Source organism: Takifugu flavidus, chromosome 1, assembly GCF_003711565.1.
Source record: "Takifugu flavidus isolate HTHZ2018 chromosome 1, ASM371156v2, whole genome shotgun sequence".
Taxonomy (NCBI): domain Eukaryota; kingdom Metazoa; phylum Chordata; class Actinopteri; order Tetraodontiformes; family Tetraodontidae; genus Takifugu; species Takifugu flavidus.
The window spans coordinates 2769873-2795833 of NC_079520.1; the positions used below are offsets into that span (position 1 = coordinate 2769873).

At 49.2% G+C, this 25961-nt stretch overlaps 1 protein-coding gene across 2 annotated transcripts; it reads left to right on the forward strand.

Annotated features, from left to right (window-relative positions):
* The first annotated feature begins 14022 nt into the window (after positions 1-14022).
* Positions 14023-25064, forward strand: wars2 (tryptophanyl tRNA synthetase 2, mitochondrial). 2 transcript variants are annotated; one of them, XM_057040893.1, is made up of 6 exons: positions 14023-14165; positions 21334-21594; positions 22688-22768; positions 22962-23044; positions 23149-23267; positions 24455-25064. In XM_057040893.1, exons 1-6 carry the CDS (start codon positions 14061-14063, stop codon positions 24901-24903), a joined length of 1098 nt encoding a protein of 365 aa, XP_056896873.1. In that variant the 5' UTR covers positions 14023-14060; the 3' UTR covers positions 24904-25064. The 2 variants fall into 2 exon arrangements, with proteins under 2 accessions (XP_056896873.1, XP_056896882.1); XM_057040902.1 differs by lacking the exons at positions 14023-14165; positions 21334-21594 and adding an exon at positions 21974-22587.
* The last annotated feature ends 897 nt before the right edge of the window (positions 25065-25961 follow it).

A 25961-nucleotide genomic window follows, 5' to 3' on the forward strand; every position in this document is an offset into this window, starting at 1 on the left:
GTAGATTTTCTTCATGCAGGGGCATAAAAAGCTGCTCCAAAGTTTGTAAATTTACGAAAATCCTCGTAAAAATAAAACCGCGTGCGCAAAATTGCGTGCGCGCTAGTTTTTTCTTTTTAAAACATTGATTTTTGATTCTGTTTCCCCTTCTGCGCGTTTGTTGCGCATTTTTACGCAGGATCCTATGGCGTCTGCGTGCACGTGAGACAGATATTAAAAGTTCCCCGTATAGTTTTATTTATTTTTTTTTTTTTTTTTGCCATGTTGGGATAAAATATTAACACTAAAAATCAGTTTGGAGACAAAGAAGCTGGCAGGGAAGACGCGCTTTCATGTGGCGCGGAGCCGATTGTTGCGCCGCCAGCGGGCGCAGCAGCAGAAACACATCAGTGGCTGTAAATGTCATGTCACGGCTGAGCGATGCGCGTCCACGCTTTTTGATGTCCCGGGAAAATCAGAGCATAACTCAGGGTGCAGTCACGACGTGTCATACTTCCATGATTCGATCCATACGCGCACATGTAACGCGGAGCGGCGGTGTTGTGTGGAACTATCATTTTTGGCCCGGTCCTGATGGAAGGTGCGTGACGGAGCCGGGAATTTTGCGTGATTTATTCCTCCCAGCAAACCTGACCGTGAGGACCGTCGGTGGCTGCAGCAAGACGGGAACTTTGAGCTCCCGAGGCGCGTAAACCGGTTTTACTTTTGTTGTCTGGGGTTTTAAAGAGGAAACCGAAGTTGTCAAACACAAAACGAGACTTTTGCGACTTTAAAGAGGAAAATTTTCCTAAAAAAACCCAAGATTTTTCAACTCATTTTCATGTTTATTTGTATTAATTACTAGATCTCATATTTAAATATTTCATAGAACCACACTATGATGACGCTGAATGATTTTTCACATAAGTTGATATAAAAAAATATTTTTTTTGTTATTTTTTTTCGGTTAAAATATCGATCGGTATCGATTTAATATAACAAACACACGCGTGTAAAAGGTAGCATAAAATGAAACGCTGGAGCTTTATTACACAAGTTTTATAGTTCATCCACACCATTGTATGTATGTGTGTGTGTGTGTGTGTGTGTGTGTGTGTGTGTGTGTGTGTGAGTGAGAGAGAGATGTTCTTTTTGTGCTACCGTCTTTGCTGTCCTTTTTCCACTGGTCATTTCTACTGTTTTAACTGTGGCTTTTCTTCAGAATTTAAGCCCTTATGCTAAAGCCAGGAAGTCTGTTAGGGACGTTACTAGAACACAAGTATGAAAAGTAGCTATTTTGGTCTCGTGGAGCTGCTGTTGTGTCCCTATAAATGGGGACATTTACTCGGTACCACTTATATTCTTACCAATACGTGTCAGCACATCTCACAGATTCCATGTTTAACTGTTTCAAATGTTTAAATTTGACCTGTTTGCTGTAGACATGAGGCATTACCCAGCTCCTACCCAGACCCGGACCCTGACCCGGACCCGGACCCGGACCCTGACCCAGACCCGGACCCTGACCCAGACCCTGACCTGGACCCAACCTCAAAACCATGTCTCGACACTCAAACAGGCCTTCGAGCCGAACAAAATGTCCTCACTTTGCTGGTAGAAGACGTATTTTGTTACTCAACATGTAGCATCTACAGGAACACACACACGCACGTGCGCACACAGAGCAGAAACCACATAAACCTTCATTATATACAAAGACTCTGTGATCACTGAAGCACATCTTGTGTGACCTCTGACTGGATAACAATGCTCCCCGCCTCGCTCCTCTTCCTCCGCCGCCTTCAGGTCCAATCAGTTGCTGCAGAAACGTGAATCCACTGTGACAATTTCTCTAATCATCCCTCTCTGTAAAAATTATGCAAATGTCGGCGTGTAATAAGACGACCAATTTAAATCAGCCCAAACTCTTTTTGTTCCCCTCCGGAGGGGCTGCAGGAGGACGCGTGCACATGGCTGAGGGATGTTGCAAGACTCTGCGCGCTGCCAATATTTAAATTGTTGGCTCTCTTCCTCCAGCAGTGTCGGGTCTCATTGAGGAATCATCTTTTTCTCCTGGTTGTTCAGACGTGCAGCTGCCAGAGCCTCAGATTATTCCTGCGCAGCGCCAAATTCACCGGGGACACAAACCTCAACTTTATTTTGCTTTTGTAATCTGGAGCGCTCCTCAGGGAGCCGTCACTCATCCGGTGTCTAAACCTGTAGGACCTTGGGTTTGGACACAATGGAAAGCCGACAGGAGGGTTACGCTCGGAATAATCTGGACATTTTATGCATCGGACTTCAACAAAAGTTGTCAATGCTCTCAAGTGTCCCGTCCCTCCTCCAACGTTTGAATCTTCAGGCTGTTTTGGAAGAATTGGGAGTGAGAAGTGTCCCATTATGCCCCCCCTGCTACATTGTTGGTGTGGATTAGCATCAAAAATGGAGAAAAACCTTGAGTATGGAGGCACAAACGCCCCCTGGTGGTCGGCCCTGGTATCGCTACATCCTGAAAAAGACGCCTGATATAGCTCGAGAGACAATCTCAAACAAGGTGCTGAAAATATAATCTGAGTTTAATATCTCAGATTTCCTCCATCTACTAGACACGATTTTCATTGTCTTTCCACACAGATGTTGTTCTCACAAAGAATTCGAACGCAAACAGCAGGAAGCCGATTTTATTCCTCCACCGTCTGTTTTTGATTCAGTGTTTTGCTGGATGGACCCGCATTTTTATAAACAATAAAAGTCTTTTGTGCAATGAAAATCAAAACAGTGAATTGAGGAATTGTCCCAAAGCCAAAACTGGGTACTAGCTTCATTTCGGTGCCAATAGCTGCTGATTAAAAACGCTCTTCAAACCCCCAATGGCTGAACTAATTATGCATAAAACAGGCTTGGGTGCACAGAAATGCTACTAATCTCACTGTTAATGCCTCATGTTTCCTGGAGATGAACGAATATTTGCAGGTAGAGAAGCACAACCGCGATGGTTTATCATTCAATATAAGTTTCCTGCGTCTCTGGGCCGACGCAGAACGCGTCAATCTGAAGTTCCCGAGCGGCTGCAGCAACAATCCATCACAGTCGGACACGACTGATGAAATTCAGACACCTGATGTGTGACGGCTGCGCGTAAATAAGAGCATCGCCGGCGCGGCGAGCTCGTAACCACTGGAAAACGTATGTTTAGCTCAAAGGGCCGGGCAGAACGTAGATATGAGAGTGGATTTTCCAGCGTAATGACGCGCAGCAGATGTGGAACGAAGAGCCGGGAATGGGAATTGCTTCCCTGGATGACTGGCGGCGTGGCCAGCCGACCGGGGAGACCAAAGAAAACTTCCAAACGAGCGTGAAACGGAGATAAAAGTTGCTTTTCTGCACACACACAAAGCAAAGGCCGCGTCCGCAAACCTGGTTTTCCCCCCTCTGACTTTTGATTTTATGGTTTGGCAGACGGTGACCAGGATTTGTTATTCATTACGCGCACTTTTCACCAAACAGTCGGATCAGGATGGGAATGTGTGCATGCATGAATGAATGAGGAAAAATGCATTTCTGTCTCTCCCCTGCAGCTCTCTCCCCCTCTCTCCCCCTCTCTCTCTCTCTCCCCCTCTCTCCCCCTCTCTCTCCCTCCCTCTCTCTCTCCCCCTGCAGCTCTCTCTCCCCCTCTCTCTCTCCCCCTGCAGCTCTCTCCCCCTCTCTCTCTCCCTCTCTCTCTCCCTGCAGCTCTCTCTCTCTCCATCTCTCTCCCCCTCTCTCCTCTCCCCTCTCTCTCCCCCTGCAGCTCTCTCTCCCCCTCTCTCCCCCTGCAGCTCTCTCCCCCTCTCTCTCCCTCTCTCTCTCCCTGCAGCTCTCTCTCCTCTCTCTCCCCTCTCTCTCCCTCTCTCCCCCTCTCTCTCCCCCTGCAGCTCTCTCTCTCTCTCTCCTCTCTCTCTCTCCCTCTCTCTCCCGCTCTCTCCCACTGTAGCTCTCTCTCTCTCCATCTCTCTCCCCCTCTCTCTCTCTCCCGCTCTCTCCCACTGTAGCTCTCTCTCTCTCTCTCTCCCTCTCTCTCCCGCTCTCTCCCACTGTAGCTCTCTCTCTCTCTCCCTCTCTCTCTCTCTCTCTCTCCCCCTCTCTCTCCCCCTCTCTCCCCCTGCAGCTCTCTCTCTCTCCCTCCCTCTCTCTCTCCCTCTCTCTCCCCCCTCTCTCTCCTCTCCCTCTCTCTCCCTCTCTCCTCCCCCTCTCTCTCCAAAGGGTAAAAAGGTCAAATCAAATGAAAAATGTCTGTGTGTGTTTCATATTTAGAAGTTTGTGAATGCATGAGTGGAGGGGTTAAATGAGACAGATGGTGTGTATGTCATCCTCCTCCTCTTCTTCTCCTCCTCCTCTTCTTCTACTTTCTCTCTCTCTCGCTTCGTCATCTTTCCTGACAAGTGAGGACAAAGATCCAGCAGAGAGGGAGGCTGTGCTCGGGTCTAACAAGCTGTCACCCAGAGATGTGATACACACCTGAACATGTGTGTGTGTGTGTGTGTGTGGGGGGGGGGGTGACCTGTTTCCAGTTAAAAGCAGAAGCCCCCACAACAAAGGTGCAGGCCGAGGGAGCCGTAAGCGGGAGAATATCAATTTTCTTTGGCCTCTGTGATCTCGGCTCTTACGTTTCAAAGTCGGACGTCCTGGCTGAAGGCCCGAGAATGCTGCCCTCCGCCCGCCCCACGTCACCTGAGAAAAAACGCAGAAAAGAGGGGGGGGGGGGTGGAGCCTTGTTGGCAGCTCCACGTGGATGCATGGGTGGGCGTGCCGGGCCCCAAACGCCATCCTTCTGCTGCCAACTGGAGACACTGGACAGGTCACCAGTGTAGCGTCTCCAGAGGTCTGAAGTGTCTCTGGAGGAGAGGAGCCGACCCCTGTGCTGCACCACCTCCTCGTCAGCCTGGATCGACGGAGATCCTGCTGCAGCCCTCTGACAGGCCGTTTAAATCCCGTGGCTTCCTGCTCGAGCTCTGCAGGAATCCCCCTCTTCCTGCTCTCACTCCCTGCCAGAACCTCCAGCAGCAGCCAGGTGGGTGGACCAGAACCGCTGACAGTAGCCGCACTCTGGGAGAAAAGGTTTCAGGTCCTGGAGACGAAGACCTTCAGCTCGTTTAAGTTTGAACTTCATTGATTGATTTAATTGGAATGCCCCCCCCCAACACACACACACACACACACAAATCAGCAGCCAGCTGGCAAAGAGCTACAGGCCTCATTTACCCACAGAAAACACACAAATCGTCACCCTGACCACAGGAAAACATCCAATCAGGCCACTTATCAGCACACCCATCATCCTAACTACACCCACAGGCCCACAGTAAACACGCGAGTTGCATTTTGATTGGAGTTTGAATTAGTTTCTCTTTGATAATGTCGCTTTTATCAACAGCGTGGTTCAGAATGAAGCCTTGAAGGACATCTGAGGCCATTTTCAGATATCGTACATCTCTGCCGTAACCGGGCCGAACGACGTAGCTACAGCCGCCAGGTACGTTCCCGCCGAAGTGTGTGGCGGTTCCCAGGAGCGACTTTTTGATTCGTAACTGATGCTCGTGGTTCTGGAGAACTTTATCTTTGTTCATCTTAAGACAACATGAGAAAACAGAACCCACCCGTTTGTGTGAGAACAGATTAAGACCGTATAGAACCTCCAGGAGTCGGAACGAGAGCAGAGGAGCGCTCAGAACGCACACACGGGACGGTTGTTTGTAATTCTGGTCACGTCCCGGTTGGACGGGGTTTCATCGTGAGGTGAGGGCTTTTAAATAAGTTCAGTTCTGCTGACGTGTGGATGCCACATAGGATCCAGATCGCAGCCTGTGTGCCAGTTGTTGTCTGCGCTACAGAGCTCGCTCCGCAGGGTTCCTCCACGCTGGGAGCCCGTCCAGCCCCGCATGGCTTCGGAGGAGGGGTGGGGGGGGCGCTGAGGCTTTCATGCTGTTTTAACTTCAGATGTAGTTATCGTGCGAGCTCCAGCAGCCAGATGTGAGCGGAAAACTGGGGCGTCGCCCCCTATTGGAAGCTTTTGGCATTGCCACTTGTTAACAATGAGAAGAAAACATCTAGAATTGTCTGTTTGGGCCCACTGAGCCGTGACACGCAACACGTATGATAGTGTAGCAGCATTTACAAGCAACCATTTCTCCTCCGCAGCTGTTTCATCTCAGGTCGAGGGTTTAACGACACTAACAAAAGAGCCAGAAGAGGAATAAACCTGACACACTGCGGACCGTAATTCTGTCTTTATCCTTTTTTTTTTTTGCCCTGCAGATGCATGCACACATCTGCAGGGCAGGTTAAGAACCGGGGTGTCGAGCTGCACACGCAGCATCAATCCCCCCTTAGAAGTGGGCCGCACGAGTGAGGAGGATGGATCAGGTGGAGAGAAGATGGATGTGTCCTCATGTGCGACAGAGACATTAAAGGAAACTTTTAACACTCTTTTCAACAACTTTGCTGTTGTCTCATTTACTGGTATCCACCTTTGTCATTAGCTGGTGCTCTGCACGCGTTAGCCAGTTGGTGCTAATACCTTATCTTGAGCGTGTTAGCATCTCCCTGCAGAGAAGCCTCACAACAGCCCAGCAGATGTAAGCTGACGCTAGTGCGTGAGTCCGAGCCGGAGCTCCATCGGGAGGAGGCCCAGCCTGGATCATCTGCTGCCAGCCGGCGTGAGGGATTGAAGTGCAAAGGAAACATGGCAGCTTCACTTCCTCCCTCACATTATGGAGACTGAAGGAAAGAGGGTGTAATTTGTCATCCACGTCTCATGTCTCAGTCTTTTTTTAATCTCTCTATCTTCTCAAACCTGTCAGAACTGCTGCTTTGTCCTCCCGTATGTCCTTCAACTGGATCAAAGCCCAGAAATGTAGACCAGATGACCAGAAAGTGTGTTCCTGTACATAGCCAGGCCAAAAATGATGATGATGATGATGATTATTATTAGTAGTAGTAGTGGTGGTAACTTTTTGGGTTTTTAGCACATTTGAAGGCTTTTTTGTGTGTAATCTTAAATCTATCATCCAGTGTTGCCTTCAGGTGTAATGGTAAATGGGGGGTTTATGCAGCAGTTCACGTGTTATTTGTGAGATTTTAAGTCTGTCCATTAGCAGAATTAGTAGTATTTGTGACTAATTTAGACTCCCATTGCTCCAATAACCTTTAGATATTTAGTAATGTTCTGTCTGTCGCTCCGTGTGCGTGTGAAGGGTGAAGCTGAAGCTCCTCTGAGCTGCAGGAGCCGTTTACAGGGAGGAATCTCAGTATTCCACATCAGAACAATCATAAAAACACACGCCTCCCTGGTGAGGTCTTCAGGGCATGTCCCTCCGGTAGGAGACCCCCGGGGAGACCCAGGACACGTTGGAGAGACTATGTCTCTCGACTGGCCTGGGAACGCCTGGGGATCCCTCCGGATGAGCTGGAAGAGGAAGCTGGGGAGAGGGAAGTCAGGCTGCCCCCACGACCCGACCCCGGATAAGCGGTAGAGGATGGATGGATGGATGATGGATGGGTGGATGGATGGATGGATGGATGGGTGGATGGATGGATGGATGGATGGATGCATGGATGGATGGATGGATGGATGGATGGATGGATGATTGGATGGATGATGGATGGACGTCCTAACAAAGCTGCTCTGGTCAGTCAGTGGAGAAGGAGACAGATGCAGATGCTTTTCGTTGTAAAAATCTCCTCAGATGTGTTTTTGTTAACAAATCTGCACATAAACTCAGACGCGTGGAAACAATGACAGGAAATTTGGGGGCGGGGCTAAATATTAATATTTACTTTAAGATGATATTAGAGCATAAATACTAATAATATGTTGTTTTATCGGTTTTGTCTTGAATGTTGATTTGTAGCCAGTTGGTGGTTTTATTCTTTCTGATTAAACTATCTCTGACTCATTAATGAATTAATAAATGTTTTCGGTAACCACTGAGGCGGCTCCTCCTCCGCGGATGCTCCTCCGTGTTTCTACGGTGGCTCAGATTAGACAAACCCATCGTGGCCCCTACTGGTTAATGTTTTAACTGGTTAAACCCAGCTCTCCTTCTTCTTCTCCTCTTTAATTTTGAGCTGATGCGACCCGCTTGGCTCAGCAGAAGAATTGGGCTTCTCATCTGTGCACATCTGGTTTCAATTCTGAGCGAAGAAGTTGTGAGACAAGAGAAAAAAAAAAACCTCCTGCCTTGTGAAATCATTACTGTCCGGGAACCATCAGAAATCCATCTTTAATAGCGCTGTTTGTGTACGCGCCCCCCCTCAATCCCCGACTTTATAATCCTCCTCGCCAACCGAGTCTTAGCTGCGCAAATAAACACGTAACGGATCCCAAACGCGGCGAACAGGCGAGTGTGAGGCCTCAATCTTTTCCAGATGGCACGAGGAGACGACATTATTTACATCGGCCAGATTTGGTTCCCAAGGTAACGCGGCTGGAGCGGCTGCCTCGTGACCCCGCTGTTTTTTTCCTCGCCTTGATTAGCGCAGAAGATCTCCCTCCCGAGCGCGCTACTGATGCGCAGATGTGGTGTCTCTCTGACGCACCATCTCCACATGACAAATCTTCCGTCTCCCACCTTCCCACATATGGGATTCTTTACGATACTCCGTCCTCGGGCCGGCCGAGCGTCGCGCGCTGATCAGCGAGCGTCGTTTCCACCAGCGTGACCCGCTCCCCTCCCTTCAGCCGTGAACTGCGGTGGAGCTCATTACCCCTCCGCTCTCGGTGCAGATACGGATAGTTAGAGAACCTTAATTGGGCCTCCTCTGCGAGCCTGGTCCTGCTGACTCTCTCCACCAGGAGGAGACCTCACGTGCAACCCGACGGTCGTAGCGCGCCCGTTTACTCCAACCAGAGATGATTAAAGAGGACACCCGCTCATGCGGGGACGGGGGTCCCGCAGCTGCCAGAAGCATGTTCTGCTCATTCATCAAGGTTCTGGATGAACGGGCCATCTCCGAGACTTTAGAGAGCTCGAGAGAAGCGGTACCGGAGCGTTCCGGAACGGGAGAACTTCCCAGCCACATGTGCTGCAGCAGGGAGACAGAAGAGAAGCAGATTCTGAAAACATGAGAAACAGGAGGGCAGAAAGTGTGAAGACATTGCAGACAAACTAGAGTTCTTTTGAGAGGCCGCTCTTGCACGTTAGCTCCGCTAATACTCCTCATTTGTTGAAACCATAGAATTAAGCACATTAAATCGAATGCCGCTGTTATTTTTTTATGCTAAGAAGTTCAAAGCAATTGCCCGTATTGGTTCCTAAAGCCATAACATGTCCAATAGCGGCTAGCTGTTTCAGAACATGTGTTAGCTCTTTTCAAATAAGCAGATCTACAGTTCAGTGAAGCAGCAATTGTGCGTTACTGGCAACCCTGCAGCTGAAAATGTGAAACATCGACACAAAGCAAAGTAGCCGATTCCTGGCTCGACCCGCTGTCATTTTTCTCCACCTTGCTCCTTCCCGCCGTGCGAGCTGGCGGTTATAGCCGAACAAGGAACGTGTTACTCAGACAAATACATGTGGCAGGAAGCTGGAAATGTCATTATAATAAAGGCAGGTGTCGGCGAGGTCGCAGGGGCTCCATGAGCTGACCGGAGGCGTCGCGGCGTGAAGGCAGCTGAATAAACCCCCAGAAAAACAAATTTTAAAAAAATCTGCGATTAATGAGGCTGTTTATGATCCATTATGTTATAATTACAAATTAGCTGAATTTGTTTACAAGAAAGGGAGAAGTTTACTGAGTTTTACGTAAATACAATTATTAATCCTTATGTGCTAGCCTAGCATTAGCTAGCTGACTATGCGTAACATAGGTTATGGTCAGCTGCATGGTGTGTGTGTGTGTGTGTTTGTGTGTATGAAAATTATTCCTCAAGGCTCTCTGCCTTACATGTGATCAGTCCCTAAAGTACAAAAATAACCACGTTTTTAAAATGAACTGAAAACCATAAAGTCTCACAATTAGAGCTAAACTCAGACTATAACAAATAAATAACAACACACAACCTCCATTTTACTGGTGTGTGTTATTTGGCACCACCTAGTGGTCAGAACACGACCTGTCTTTAGCTGCTCTGATGAACTCGCTCAGTTGGGGGTGAAACCTCGGACCGCCGCCTCCTTTTTTCCTGTTTTCCAGGGCGAACGTCCGTGCTGACAGCAGGGATCAGGACTCGCCGCCGCCGTTACACATCTATTCACACAGAAACCGCCTCTGTGTTGTCCCTTCATCACTTATTCATGCAGGAAAAGTGAGGAAGAGGAGCGCCACGGCTGAGGTTTCGGGCTGGCTGGAAAATGGCGTCCTGCCGGTGGAGATGTATCTGATTAGAAACCTTTGAAGTTCCCCACCAACCAAGATGAAAAAAGGAAATTATGTCTGAAAGTATAATCATTATAATTTTGTCCTGATTGTAGGAAGAATCTGAAGCTCTAATACCAAAAATGGGCCTTTTTTCCCCTATTTATCAGCCGGTTCTGGTGAACGGGTCCGGCTTCTTTTAAACTAGCTGTTAATTATTCTGGGGTTCTCTTGGCGTGATGGAGCCGCTCGTCTGTTGTTGACAGAAACGCTGTCGGCTTGCTGGATAATTAAACCTCGCCGCTCCTTCCCTGCAGGTCGTGTGGCAGCCGTCACAGGGGGGAGAACTTCCTGCTCGGATGATTCCCGGCGTTGCTCAACAGGTTGAATTATAAAAACTCACGGAACGTTTTCGCCATGGACACATCTCACTCCCGTGTTTTAAATGTCCCCTCCCCCAGGTTAAAGGTGGTGGTTGATGGGGGGAGCGGGGGGGGGGGAGCTGAGGAGCTGTCATCAGGCCTCTCGCTGCCCAACAGCGTAAGAAAAACTCAAAATGCTGCCGGGAAACTGAACGGATTTACTGGGAATTTGTAAATGTACATTTCTGCTTCAGGTGGTCAGCCGACAGTAATGGGCACCTTTCTGAGCTGTGTGTGTGTGTGTGTGTGTGTGTGTGGGGGGGGGGCGAGAAGGCTTAAAGGCTAAAACGTCTGCACGTGGTGCCCGGGGGAACATGTGGAATTCTGCCATTAATCAGCAAATTAATGTAAAACACGTTGTTATAAAGCTCATTAATGGAATAAACCTGCAGATTTTCAACATGGACTTCTAAAAACTTTGATGGTGTAGCCTGAATCCAGAGAGAAAATTCTGGATTTCCATGTAAATGTTCTCTGCTGGACCAGCCTGTGAGATCTGTGCCTGGATCCTGGCGGGATGGATCCATTTACCTCCGGTGATGGTTTGGAATTGGGTTTCAATCCTTCATGCGTCCATCTTGGATACATTTATATTCGGCTCGTGAAACCGGATAGCGACGTAATGCGTCCCCAGATGCCTGTGAGAGAACTGTAAAGCTTTACGCCCGCGAGCTGAAAACTGTCTGTTTTTACAGTTTTCGTAGTTTTGATAATAATAACGGATATTTTTTATGGGGGGGGCTGTTTGTGGCTGTGTTATTGGGGCCGCATCAACTCAAACAAAAACCAATAAATCCAAAATACATAAACATCACTCATGCGTGCGCGCGCTCCTGCTGCATGTCCGCCGTAAACATGCCCCGGCGGAGAAGAGTCCTCATCAGAGCGACATCAGTCCCCTCTTTGATCTGGTCTCGGCTGGTTTTAGGGAGCAGATCAAAGCCGGGCCTGAAGGCTGCAGCATGGGCCTGATTCTGCTCTAAATTTCTTACATCACATTAACATTTGATACCCTCCACGGATGATACAATCAGTCGTCCTCCAGCCCCGCTCATCCCGGACCGTCCTCCAGAAGCGAGTCTGAGGTCCAGATGGTGCGGAAATTCACCGGAGTCGCAGCGAGGAGCCGCCCGAACGAGAAGGCGGCAGCTGCTCGGGTCAGAACCAAGACGGTAGAACAGTGGACATGAGACGTTGCTTCAGTTATTCCTGCTTAAAGTGTAGATTTTATTATCTTTTTATGTGTTCTGCATTTAAACACTTTTGTTCATGTCCTTCTTTTCTCCTTGATTCAGGTAATTTAACTCTTTGCTAACATAATTAATGTTGTTATTTATCATTATTCTGACTATAAACACAATCTTTGGTGTTTTTTCTCCCCTATTACCACGTGTCTTTACTCTCTTGATAACTCACTTTGTTCCTTTATTCTTAAATATCTGTATTTGTAGGCATTGATTTATGTTTTAAATTCTACTTTAGATGCAGTTTGTTCAGACTTTATATTAGATTTTAAATCAGTGTTTTAACCTTCTGCACCGTCAGCAGAAACAGGCCGACGTCTGTTCCGTTCAACATTCTCCAGGCTGATGTTTCTGTAGAGGCCGACCTCACAGGCGGGCGTGCACGGACGCACGGACGCACGGACACGACTGAGACTTAACGTGCTGAAGAACAGAAGGTTTCACAGTCACGCAGATTAATAATGAATCCCAGATTCTCCCTTAAAAAACCCTGAATGTTTATTATGCAGAGAATTCAGAGAATAATGACCAGGATGCCGTCCGCCTGCCTGTCTGCCTGTCTGCCTGTCTGCCTGCCTGCCTGTCTGTCTGTGTCTGTCTGCCTGTCTGTCTGCCTGCCTGTCTGCCTGCCTGTCTGTCTGCCTGTCTGTCTGTCTGTCTGTCTGCCTGTCTGTCTGTCTGCCTGTCTGTCCGCCCGCCTGTCTGTCTGCCTGCCTGCCTGTCTGTCTGTCTGTCTGTCCGCCTGCCTGCCTGCCTGTCTGTCTGTCTGTCTGTCTGACAGCCATCAACTTGTGGGTGGTTAATCAATCATTGAGGCTTTTTTAATTCAAACATTTAATACTATGATCTCATGTTTACAAGCTGCCATATACTCACTACCCATCAGGCTTTGCCTCTTTGGCTGTTTTATGATGGATGGATGGATGGATGGATGGATGATGGATGGATGATGGATGGATGATGGATGAATGATGGATGGATGGATGATGGATGGATGATGGATGGATGGATGATGGATGGATGATGGATGGATGGATGATGGATGGATGGATGATGGATGGATGATGGATGATGGATGATGGATGGATGGATGATGGATGATGGATGTTCAGGACGGCAGAATCACGACACCATGAAATGAACCTTGCGGTGAAACGCAGGAACAAACAAACTGAAGCAGATTTGTTTCACATTAAGCTGCTGAATCAGAACCAACATCAGCACTTTGAGTGTTGTTCAAATGTGACTCCAAAGAGAGAAAATACCAAAAAACAAAACAGTGTTGCAAAGCATTCCCATCATGTGTCATTATAGACCCAACGTCTACAGTACAGCCGCTGGGGGTGTTTTCTTTCTGCATTTATAAATATGTTAGCACGTCCGTCTCCCCTCCACTGACTGCATCACTCGTCATCCTGAGCTGACAGAAGATAATGAGCTCTGTAGGTCTGAAGCACCAAAGATGTCAGCCTCGGCGCCTCAGGAAATAATAATGAATATGGAATAATAATCTATGTACTTTGTTCTGAAAACACAACCAGATGCAAAAGGTGCATGAGGAAAAAATCAAGAGCAGATGTCAGTAACTTCTAGAAGAGAAGGTCTGAGTCTGCAGCCCTGCAAACCTTCTGAAACCCAACTCTGTGCTATAATCACTGTGTACCAGCGCTTTGTAATGAGCGAAGCTACAGTATAAACGAGTTACGCAGCTGTTCCCAGGGAAACCACCGGTCTAGACACAATGTTACTTATGGACAATGAGAAAATTGCTTAAGTCCGACACATTTCTGCAGCCTGCTGCACATGTGGTCACAAAAGAATGCGTATTTACATATATTCGTCCTTCACAGGCAGAGCAGGGCAAACAGCTGAGGAGACGGTGGATTAAAGCTGTTTATTTTGTGCTACAGACCAGGATAATACGGAACAAATTAAATAATTAAGATAATATTTCAGGAACAACAACTTTAATAAATGACTATTTTATTATACCTTTCGTTTTCAACGATGTTCGTTTAGTAGTGTTTATAAATTAATTTTGTCCTTTCAAAGCCGCCGTAGTCTGACGTCACAATCCAAGATGGCGCTGCCCGTGCGGACCAACGGAACATATCTTTTCAAATTCATTCAGAAGTTTCGATCCCCCAAAAGATTCTTCTGCTCCGGTGCCTGTTCGGAAAACAAGGTAGGAAAAATTCCTCTCATTGCTGGACCTTGTTGTCTTTTGGTTCTTGGTGTTGCTCCAATGGAAGCGGTGCTCGTTTGTGTTGTGCTGAATGAAGAGATTCGCTTCACGTGTTATTAATTCGCTCAACTTTGCGCTGATTTTCCTGCAGTATTTTCCTATTTACTATATAAAACCATGTGGCGACATTAGCACAGTTGAGTTGGTCGCAATTTTTGGTTTGACAAATGTCTGAACACTTCCGCAAACACATCGCTGAGTCCTCGCGACACCTTTATTTTGACCTTAATTGAGACAATTGGATTACGTCATGATTTATGTAAACGTCATAATCTGGGGTTCCATATTCAACACACGGTAACAATGTTTTTTCTGACACAGAACGAACGTATTCTGTGATAGATAAATAGATAGATAATGTGTGTGTGTGTGTGTGTGTGTGTGTGTGTGTGTGTGGTCAGAAATATGGAAGTCACAAAAAGTTACATCTGAACTTCCTGTTGTTTTAAAGATATTTGCCAGGAAACATAAAAACTGTTTTGTCCCTCCTGTCTCCCCATGAGAATGTGGAACAGAGACGGATCATTTCCATGTAAGGAATCTAATCCAAAATGTAAGAAAATTGTATTTTACACTTTGTGATCGACTTGTGCATTTAGATGGATGTTTCTATTATTTCAATGTAGTGAATATCTAGTTGGAGTCCAATTATTGGTTTTAGGTACAGCAGTGTAAATGGCTGACTGTGTGTTTATTTCCTTTCATATAAGAACAGAATATCTGGTGTGTGTGTGTGTGTGTGTGTGTGTGTGTGTGTGTGTGTGTGTGTGTGTGTGTTTACTTTTGTGGGATCACACAGCCTTTTGTTGCCTGTTAAACTAATTAATGTGAGTTTATTATGGCTTCTGTTAATGTACTGATCTCATTAAACACAAGTTAATGATATATCATGTGATGAAGGGTTTAAAACGATCTATTCCTGTAATTTCCTTAAGATTCCAATGTTCTTTGGAGCTGCACAAACGCGTTGCTTTGATCCTGGTTAAAGTGAATCATACACAGGAATGAAAACATGCGATTAATGAAAGCAGCGGGCAGGTGGATGTGGTCAACACCCTTGGATTGAGACGCAGGACGCCGCCTCGGCCTGCTTCCATGTTAACAGTCTGTTCAGGTTCTAATGTGTGTTTGTGAATACCTGAGGATTTGTCCGGGGAAGTTTGGGTATTTAGAACAGCTGCTTTTAGTTTTAGGGCGGGGAGAGTTTTTGGAGGTTCGAAACATCAATAGAAACTATCTCCTCTGGTATCAGTTGCTCTAAATTAAAACGGGAAGGTGTAGAGAACAGATGAAAGCAGAGGCAGCTATGCAAATATCCCCGGGGGAAACGGATCCTGGGAAACAGATGAAGAAGAAAAAAAATGGAGCTATGATGAAATGAAGGAAGCCGGAGGCACATTTGTGGATGGTGAAAAGTGAAAATGGCAGGACGCCACTGCAGCGCTGAAACAGTGTTAATCTGACACCTTTCTCACACTTTTGTACGTTACAGTTTGAGCTCATTTTCCTCGTCGCCACACCCTCAGTAGCGCCACGAGTTTAACACCGTTTAGGAACGCACCTACTGTAACTGACAACTCCGCTTTCCTGGTATTCCGTCTGGTTTGGAGAAATAAATGGGGTGTTAAGGCAAACAACGAGTCCCCGAGCACACGTTAGTCTGGCGGGGACGTTTCAGTACAGCAGCGATGCTAATTATTTAGCTGTTCGTGCATTATAGTGCCGTAAAAACCTCAACCGTCTGCCCAAAAACTGGCGTAGCTGCTTGATGTATGAACTGTAACGTGGCGTTCGTGGTCACCGCTGTCCCAGATGTGTTTTGTTAGAGCGGAGAGGAGAGGAGGTGAGCGACGGGGACTGGACCTTGTTTTCAGGGCGCTCCAAAGCATCTCAGCAGAACTTCATTAGCAGCAATAACAGCAGAAACGCTGTAATAATGTTTTAATTTTCTCCAAATGTGGGAGGCCGAGTGCAAACGCCGGCACATTCACAAAGCCCCGAGGTGTGATGTGCGTCAGGCGGAGACGCTTCCCCTCCCCTCCTAAACTGGGAAAAGTGTTGAAAAAGGTGAAGGAGTGAAACGGAGACGAGGTGCGATGGAGGTCAGAGGCCGAGATGCTGCTGGGGCGGCGTTAAAACTGGCGTGGGTGCGATCACGCGTGAAACGATGAGGTCGCCATGAGTGGACCGAGCTGGGGGCGTCATCCAATAATCAAACTAAAGGGGAGTTTGATGCTGTTTCTGTGTAATTCTAATTAAATACACAACTTGTGGATTTCCGGGGGGTTTTAAAATGTTTCTGTTCATGGGTCCGACTGAGACTTTTGAATTCTGTCTGTACGATTTCCCTGAACTCACCTCAGCGTGAGCCCTTCATGACCCCCCCTACGTCGCCCCGTCGCTTCAGGAAGAGGAAGTGACCTCTGGTTTGCTTCTCTGTCCCTTACGCCCCAAACTCACCGACCTTTGGTGTCGGCTGAAGGCGTGAGAGCGGCCCCGGCATCACGCGGGGGAGGGGGGGGGTGTTTTGGCACCTTCCTTTTCTGTTGTGATGTCGCTGAGCGGCGCCTCGCTCCTTTTCCCCCCGGCAGGTCGCGTCTGATTTGGCGCCTTTTGTGGAGTTTTATTTTTAATTCCAGCACAGGAGTATCTGGTGTCCCGCCGGCGTCCGAGCTGGGGAGCTGCTGCAGGTCCTGCGGTCTGTGAGCCTAATTAAACTTTGACGTATTTACGACGTGTGTGCCAGCTGTTATTTGCAGATTTTGACTTTTATGTGTTTCTCATGTCTGATTATTTCTCCCGTCATTCATCTTTTTTCCAGCCGGGGGGACGTATTTTCTATTGTAAACACAGATGAAGGAAGTGGGCGAACGGAACCGTTTGAAGCCGTTTTGAAGGAATGGAAAGAAGTAGCTCTGGCATGAGCGTGTTTATCTAACGGGGGGGGAAAGTTACCTATGAATTTAGCTAGTCTTGGCGTTTCCAGCTGCACACAGCTGCTTTCCATGTGACCGCGCAGGCATTGCTAACTGCTCGCAGGCCCGTCCGTCTCGTACTGATAGTGGTTTTAAACCCTTGGAAGATTAATAAAAGCTTATGATTTGCAGCTTGTTATTATTAGAGGCCCACGGTAGCCGTGAGATGAGTGATGATTTCAGGATTATTTAGAACTGAGGAATGGGTTGAAGCTGAGCTCCTCATTTATTTGGGGCGAGATTTCTGGGCCCCAGGATGAGAGAGGAACTGCTGCCTGACCGTGGAAGCGTGAAGCAAAAGACCTTTGTAGATTTCCCTGCTGCGGCGCGTCCTGGTGATCTGACTCTTCCTGTCAGGACTGTCCAGAACCCCTTCAAGCCGTCACTCAGAACCCACCGCCTTCCTCCTCTGCTGAAGCGGTCGTGCAACGGGCCAAAATAAACCGGCACAGGCGGCCCGGCGCTCCGAGCCGCCGTCGCTGATGGGTTGATGGTTCTGCTCATTCGTGCCCTTTATGCGTATAATCACATTAGCAGGTAAGGCGATACTGCAGTTGATACGGTATCGCCTGTCAGTATTTGTCAGTTCTCATAAACTACAAAAAAAGCCCATAAAACGTTTAGTTTCTAATGAGGCAGATTACAGCTTCCTGTCTCGAGCCGCCAGGGCTTGTCTTGGTTATCTCCCCCCAGGCAGCATTGAAGTCCGCTTCCTTCAGAAGCTGCAGCCTGTTAGGACGGGAGGCTGGGGGGCTGGTTATTTTTGGAGCGCCGCTGGGCCCCCGTCTGCAGGGAGTGCTGTTTTTGAAGGGCCTCCAGCGCCATTAATCAGCCGAGGGACCCCACGGCGCGAGCGGGCCCCGAGCCCTGCTCCGCCACACTGCAGCGTTCTGTTCCTGTACCCCTGCTCTCTGCACAGTGTGAAGCTCGGAGGAACCTCATCAATCTCACCTGTCCCACATGTCAGCCGCAGATTTAATCAAACGCTGCTTTTGCCCCCCCCCACCTTCGCTCACGTGGAAGGAAAAACCCCTCCTTCGCTGTTTTACACAGCTGTGCGGTTTCTAAACTCGTTACCCACCACTGCCTTTCTCCAGTTTGTCACCTGTGGTTCTGTTTTCTGATCCCGCTCTGTCTGAAGACGCTCCGCTCTGGGTGGGGGTGGGGGGGGGGGGGTGGGGGGGGGTCGTGGTGGTGTAATGGGATTCACGAGGCGACCAGAACAGAGGAGAAACACTGAACACTGGACCCTGTGTGATTGATGCCCCGAGGGGAATCCACCTCCTCGTGGAGGCACATCTCGGGGGGAGCGGGGTTCGATCTGGAGCTCTTCCTCTGTCCACAAAGAGCCGATGGTGGTTCGCAGCGGGGCGGGGGGGCGGGGGGGGGGGGGGGAGGGGCGGTGGCGCTCACGCAGATGTGTTGAAATTGGCCCGGACCGATGCTCATCAGCGCCGCGGTGAGAGAGACGTCAGTGCGCCACTTCAGGGTTCCCCAGCTTTGATTTACTGTATGGATCCAGAACGGGTCTGAGAAGAGAAGTGGGAAGCAGAATATCAGGGGGGGGAAGCCTCATCCCCAACGTGCTGCCAGGAATAACGGCACATCTGGGAGGCACTTTTACAGGACCCCCGCACCAACGGAGCAGACCTCTGATGGCCACCGCTGCGTTGTTAATAAAAATGGAAGAAAATCATGGTGCTTCCGGCTGAACGTCCCGAAGGTTCGGCCCTCGTTTATGACCTGTGACACGGGTGCAGCGGCACCTTTGTGACCCCTCCAGGGGCAACAGCCGCGCCCCGGAATTACAAATCCCCCAAGATCCTTTTGTAAGTGTGAGGATTATTAGTGAAATCTAAAGTTTGAATTCAAGTCGGTTTCTCTGCCTCTGGTTGCTATGGGAACCCCCTTGTCTGTGGTCGGGGTCACTCCGGTTGATTTTATTAATCTTCTGGATTATAATCATTGATCGATTGTCGTTACTCCAGATTGTTTTGAGTGGAATGTCGTCTCCATTTCATTCCTCCAGTTAACGTCAGAGACTGTAAATTCTCCAATGTTCCACTTTCCGCCGCTGGCGACCTGCTGCAGACGGACGCCTTCACGCTCCAACTGCCGCTGACGACGGCAGAGACTTGTGGACACGTGTCTGCGTTTCTCTATGACCCGTGTCCCTGTGGACAATACCACACACGTGCACTCAGAAATATCCGAAAACATTCCCGGAAAGGTAGTGAAGGTGTGAAAAAATGGAATATTGCTGTATGTAATGTTCCAACAGTAGCTGTCAATGTCTGCCCCTCTCTCTCTCTCACACACACACACACACACACACACACACACACACACACACACACACACACACACACACACACACACACGGTAAATGAATGAATTTTGTGTATGACTGTGTGTTCTGTCTCGCTTTGTTCCTGAATCGTAGCACCAGTTAGCATCATTCTGTTAGCTTCTCTCTGGTAGCTTGAACTAGGCTGCTCCAGACTAACGTTTCTCACCATTTTGATTAAAATAGTTCCTTTTTTTAGACTCGGCTGTAAAGTTACTTTGCTGCACTTTTGTGCGGCTACAGCAGCTGGCTAGCATCGTTGCCGTAGCAGCTGATCATCATCTGCAACAACATCTGCACTTTTTAGCCATCAAAACCTGGAGAAAGTGAAGAAAAGCTAATCGTTCTCTTACAAACGACCATTATCTAAAGAAGCTTGGTGGAGATAATGTTACTCTCACAGCCATTACAGAGGCTCCTATCTAAAGACACTTGTTCCTTAATAGCTAACACGCAGGTGCGCCGCGAAGTAGCATTGAGCGTGTTAGCGCCGGTGGCTAGTTAGCCATGACTCTCATTTGACACTTGATTGGCTCAAATAACATTATTAGCATGTCTGCGTGGCTAATGGCTTCCCCCGGGGGACGAGGCAGAGGGGAAACATGCATTTGGCGTGTCAGCTCGAGGTGAGAACACACATGAGCCAGGCTCGGGGCCCCGTCGGCCCCCAAATCAATCCTGACACCTCTAAAGAGGCTCTCAGCATCAATGGCACTCAGGCGCAATTACCCCCGTCGGTAATGACATAAAGACCCAGTTCCTTCCTGCTTCTCTCTTGGCCCGGCAGCAGCCGGCTTCCCCAGGCCAGATGGAAAACTTCGGGGACCCCGCTGGTCTGAGAGCAGTCGTAACCCGATCGCTGTTGGGGCGAAAGAACGGGGGAAGCTGTCGGCCGCGCTGGTGTTATCTGATCTGGGCGGCCCTGTCCGCGGGTCTGTCCTGCAGCCAGAGGGAGCCGTGGCTGATCCAGCTGTACAAGATAACCCAAGAATACGGAGGAATGTGGTTCCGTAACCACCGGTTACGATAGCCTGGAAACGGCGAAGGCGCTCAGCTTCAGGCTCAAGCCTGTAGGGATTGGAACCAACAAACCCTTGCTACCTGCTCCCCGCCTCCTTATGTCTAACGGTGCCTGGCGGCGCCGTCCCTCGCCACCTCCGTGTTGAAAACCCCGACCAAGTCATTAAACCGGGCCTCTGCCGGGAACGGGCCGCTCGCCCTGGGCTCGGCCTTCCGGTCAGCTCAGCGTAAACGGCGAGTTCTGGTCCGTCGGAGCTCAAACCTACCGTGGATCGGCTCTGGTTGCGGTGTTGCAGGGCGTCGCCGTGCAAACGGGCCGGCGCCTGAATAGCGTCCTGGTGCAGAACTGCAGGAAAATCCAACATTGGCCCAGAAATGCTGACCCAGCGGTCGCGGGGCTCGACCCCCGGGTGTCCGGGGCATTAATATTCCTGCAGATCCGCGTTCTTCAGTGACCTTCAGTGTTACCAGAGACCTCGGGTTTAGTTGGCCGGGTTCTGATTATTTTTGGCTGGCGGGCCGAGGCCGTCTCTGGGCTGGTTGTGTTTGGAGGAGAACAGAGGTTCTAGCCATCCAGTTAGTGTTTCTCTAAAACAAGCATGACCCCCGCCGGCCCCGAACCCGTCAGGATTCAACACCAACACTCCCAGCGTCCGCTGGTTCTGACGGTCTCGCCAGCCGGTTCCCTCAAACGGATCAGAATTACTTCAAATATGATGTATTTTTATTATTATTGTTGCATTTAAAAATGTTTATTCCGTCACAGGAGCCTCCCGGAGGTGGACGCGTGTTCTCTGGGATCCAGCCCACCGGGGTGCCCCACCTCGGCAACTACCTGGGCGCCCTGGAGACCTGGGTCACCCTGCAGAACCAGTACCCCTCTGTGGTGTACAGCATCGTAGACCTGCACTCCATCACGCAGCCTCAGGAGCCGGCTCAGCTGAGGAGCAGCATTCTGGACATGGCTGCCAGCCTGCTGGCCTGTGGCGTCGACCCGGAGAGGTCCGTCCTCTTCCAGCAGTCTCAGGTGGGACCGCTGCTCCTCACAACCCCCACATTTAGGACCCCGTGTTAGAGGTGACGCTCTCTCGCCTGCCGCATTTGTTCGCACTTATTTAGGCGCCACGTCCGCCGATGCCGTTAATCTGCAGTTTATATACGAGGTGTGTAAACAGCCGACCGTGTCTGGCTGTTTATTTTACGGCTGTTTCTCGTGTGCTGACTGGACTGATGAAAGATCCAATTTGATTCTTATCGCCACTCGCCGCACATACGGCCGGTGAGAGAGACATTTCTGTGCAGCGCGCACACACACACATACACACACACACACACACACACAGAGCCTTATTTCTTATTTCTGTTTATCTTTTCGCCTCACAACTTGGCAGATAGACGCCTGCTCCACCAGCGAAAACACGAGTTCCTAAAGAAAAAAAAAAAACTCGACTTCACTGAAAATAAAGCCAAGCTGAAGTCAGACGCATCAGAAACGAACAGGTTGAGCGAGCCGATCCTTGGAATTCAGTTTTTCCAGACGCGTCCAGAGGTACAAATGTTAGCTCAAACCCCCGCGTTAGCTGTAACATTAGCATATCCCTGCTTCTGTTATCTCCTCAGCTCAACGTTGGGGTTTTTAATATATTGCATTTCCCAGCGTATCTCTCCACCGTCGGGGCTGTCATCAACATCTGTCTCCTGTCCGTCTGTCTGCGGTGTGTAATTAAAACCGGCCCCATTCATGTTGCTGGGCTTTAAGGCTAAATCCTGGTTTATGTCCCTGCTGTCCGGTATTAACGTCACTCATCCCAGAATGCTCTTCAGGCCACGAGAGCGAGAGGGGAGAGCAGCGTCGTTAGCGGCCGGAATTTGTCAAAGAGAGCGGGCGGACTGTTCTGCTTTATCTCAACGCCACATAATGGTGGCGGATGTGAAATGTCAGTTCGGGACTCCGCCACCGGGGGGCGCTGAGGAGTTGCAGCCGTCTAACGTAGACGTTCTCGCCGGTTGGATTTTGAGTGTATGTAGTTTTCACCCCTGAGAAAGGGGGCAAAGCTCCAAACATGCAGCAGGCAGTGGTGTCTGTGTCCGGATTTTAACCCCGGTCTGTGACCCCGCAGGTGTCCGAGCACGCCGAACTGTCCTGGATCCTGGGCTGTCTGACCAGCATGCCCCGCCTCCGCCACCTGCCCCAGTGGAAGGTCAGGCTTTAACCATTCCCTCCACGTTCTCCTCCGGTCCAGGTTTCATCACAGCCCTTTGATCTTAACCCTTCTTAGTAATTCTCGGGCCAACCCGCGAGCGGTCGGAGTGGGCGCGACCTTTCACCTTTTGTCAGAAAACCGAGCGAACGCTCGGAAACAAATCACGTGGATGTTTCGTTTCTCGTTAAAGATGAAGAGCAAACAGAAAAACGAGGGCAGCGTTGGCCTCTACACGTACCCGGTCCTGCAGGCCGCCGATATTCTGCTCTACAGGTGAGCGCCTCGCGCGTACAGAGGTGAACGACGAACCGCCTTGGTTCCTCCGGACCGGCCGTGTTTCCACCTCCGTGGTTAACGGACTTTAAACCTCCTCACAGATCCACTCACGTTCCTGTCGGCGAGGATCAGGTCCAGCATTTGGAGCTGGCCCAGGACCTCGCTCGCATCTTCAACGGCCGGTACGGAGAGCTGTTCCCAGAACCCAGAGCGCTGCTGAGTAAGAGACACACACACACACACACACCACACACACACACACACACACACACACACACACACACACACACACAGCTCTTCTTCTACCTCTTTGCTGTCGTTCCAGCCTCCCACATTCATTCCTGTATTGTTTTGCCAGCAACTGTAAGACGAGGAAATTGATTTTATTTTATTTATTTTTTTACAAAATCCATCAACGACAGAGTGATTGGTCACGTTCTGCGTCCAGAAATGGGTTTTTACACACGTGTGACAGGTTCATAAATCCCACTTTCATCCCCAGTATCGTCATCAGCAACATCAAATAGGCCCAAGATGGAGTCGTGTGGGCAGGCAGTTCTCATTAAAGAGGGCGTGCGCGCGTGCGTGCGTGCGCACATGCCCGTGCTTTCTTCTACATGCTACACAGAGAGCTCCACAATATGCATTTCATTTGCAAAGTGAGGACATTTTTTGGGAAGCGAGGACATTTTTTCTGGTCCTCACAACTTCCAGAGGGTTCAAACTGAGCTTCAAAATTCAGAAGGGGTCAGATTAGGATGAGGCGTGTCGATGTGGTGCTTGGGGTCAGGTTAGGGGCCGAGGGAATGTATAATGTCGACGAGAGTCCTCACAGAGATAGAAGTGCAGCGTGTGTGTGTGTCTCAGCAGGGGCTTTTGCGCTGCTTGACTCCCACTGATGGATCCCATCCTTCTTTCTTTCCTGTCTTTGGCAAAAGCAGAGTAACGAGTCGCCGCCTTCCCTTTGATTCTAAACCAATACTTTTTTTTTTGTTTTAATTTCACACAGATCCGTCTCAGGGGTGATAAACATGTGACACATCCACACATGTGGAAGCAAAAAAAAATAAAAAAAATAAAGAGAAAGCTCGCCACATTGTGAAAGTGTCGGTTTGATAAATAGGAAAGGATGGGAAATCTCAACTCCGACTGTCTGCTCATCAGCTCACACTGAGGCACGTCTGCTTCACACTGGGATGTTTTTACAGTCCAAGTCCAACACACACACACACACACACACACACACACACACACATATACATACAGAGTTTAAAAAAAACTAGTTTTTTATCCAGAATTTTGGAACTTCGGTGCTCGTTTTTCCCTCATTCCCGTCTGTCAGGTTTAATTCTGTCCGATGGCGCCGGCGACCGTGGTGAAATTCTTCCTCCTCTCTGACCTCCACAGGCGCGACGCGAAAGGTGAAATCGCTCCGCGACCCTTCGTCCAAAATGTCCAAGTCCGATCCGCACGCCATGGCGACGATCAGCATCACGGACTCCCCGGACGACATCGCCCTCAAGGTCCGCCGTGCCGTCACCGACTTTACCTCGGAGGTCACCTTTGACCCCGAGGCGCGACCGGGCGTGTCCAACCTCGTGACCATCCATGCCGCCGTTGCGAGGATCAGCGTGGACGAGGCGGTGTCTCAGGCCAGAGGGTTGGACACGGGCGCTTATAAGACGCTCGTTAGCGACGCCGTTATCCAAAGGCTGACGCCCATCAGAGAGGAGATCCAGAGGTTAAGGATGGATCCGGCTCACTTGGAAGGAGTGTTGGCCCTCGGGACTCGCAGGGCCCGTGAGCTGGCGGCGCCGGTCCTCAGGGAGGTCCGACAGCGAGTTGGACTGAGCTGAACCGTCGCCCCACTGACTGGTTTAGTAGACACGGAGGACTGTACCCATCATGCATCGCTCTGCTATTTATACGTGAAGTCACGAAGGTTTTTAATGTATGACGCGCTGCAAATAAAAGTGTTGCGCCATTCCATCGCCATGGCAACCTGCATGAAATCAGACGACACTGGTTCTGCCCTCTGTGTTCCACCATTAGGTGCTGCCAGATCTCACACAGCCACGTGGAAGACTTTCTCTGTTGCCACATAACCGGAAGTTGCTGTTTGCTGAGCAGTTGACGTCATTTGTTTATTTCCTCCTGTTTGTTCAGTCATTTAAATATATTTTAAATATATCTTCTCTTCATCACACTTTTTTCTCCGTTAACCTGTTTAGATCTGTTCCCGCCTCCTGGATTCGGAGCGCGCGCTGGTTCCTACCTGCACGAGAACACTGGGTTATTGAATTAAGAGAGCCACGCGCGGGCGCAGCGGTCGGTCTCCCGCAGCGAGCTGTTGACGCTTCTCACGCACAGGATCGTATTGCGGTGAATTGAATCAGTTCGAGGAGATCAAACTTGTTGGATTGAGACCTCAGAACAGAACCGGAAGTTTTCTCGCGTTTGTTTGATTTTAGTTTTGCGTAATTTACCGACGAGTTTTAACTTTAACATTCTCAAATTACTTGCCTTCATTTCTCTTGTATTCACTCCTACATATATCCTACATACATCCCCAAATGTTTCTGAGTGGTTTAAAACACAAAAACACCGTAATTTTATTTTTAAAATTATAATGAAAATTAAAAAAATATATGCAATTTGTTCGAATTCCGTCCTTTACTTCTAATCTGATATGTTCGGATTTGAATGCCTCGATTGAGTAATTATAGTTTACAGCGCCTGGCGCGCGCGTGTTTGTTAACGAGGCCCATTATTTAAAGTGCGGGATGAGACCTAATCCAAATGGAAACGCACATAATTCCTTCTCCTCGGCCCAGTCGCTTGTAGTTTAGTTCCTCGGTCTCGGGTAACATCGTTGACCGTCCGGTTCTGTTTAGATGACCCGGGAAGCGCGTCG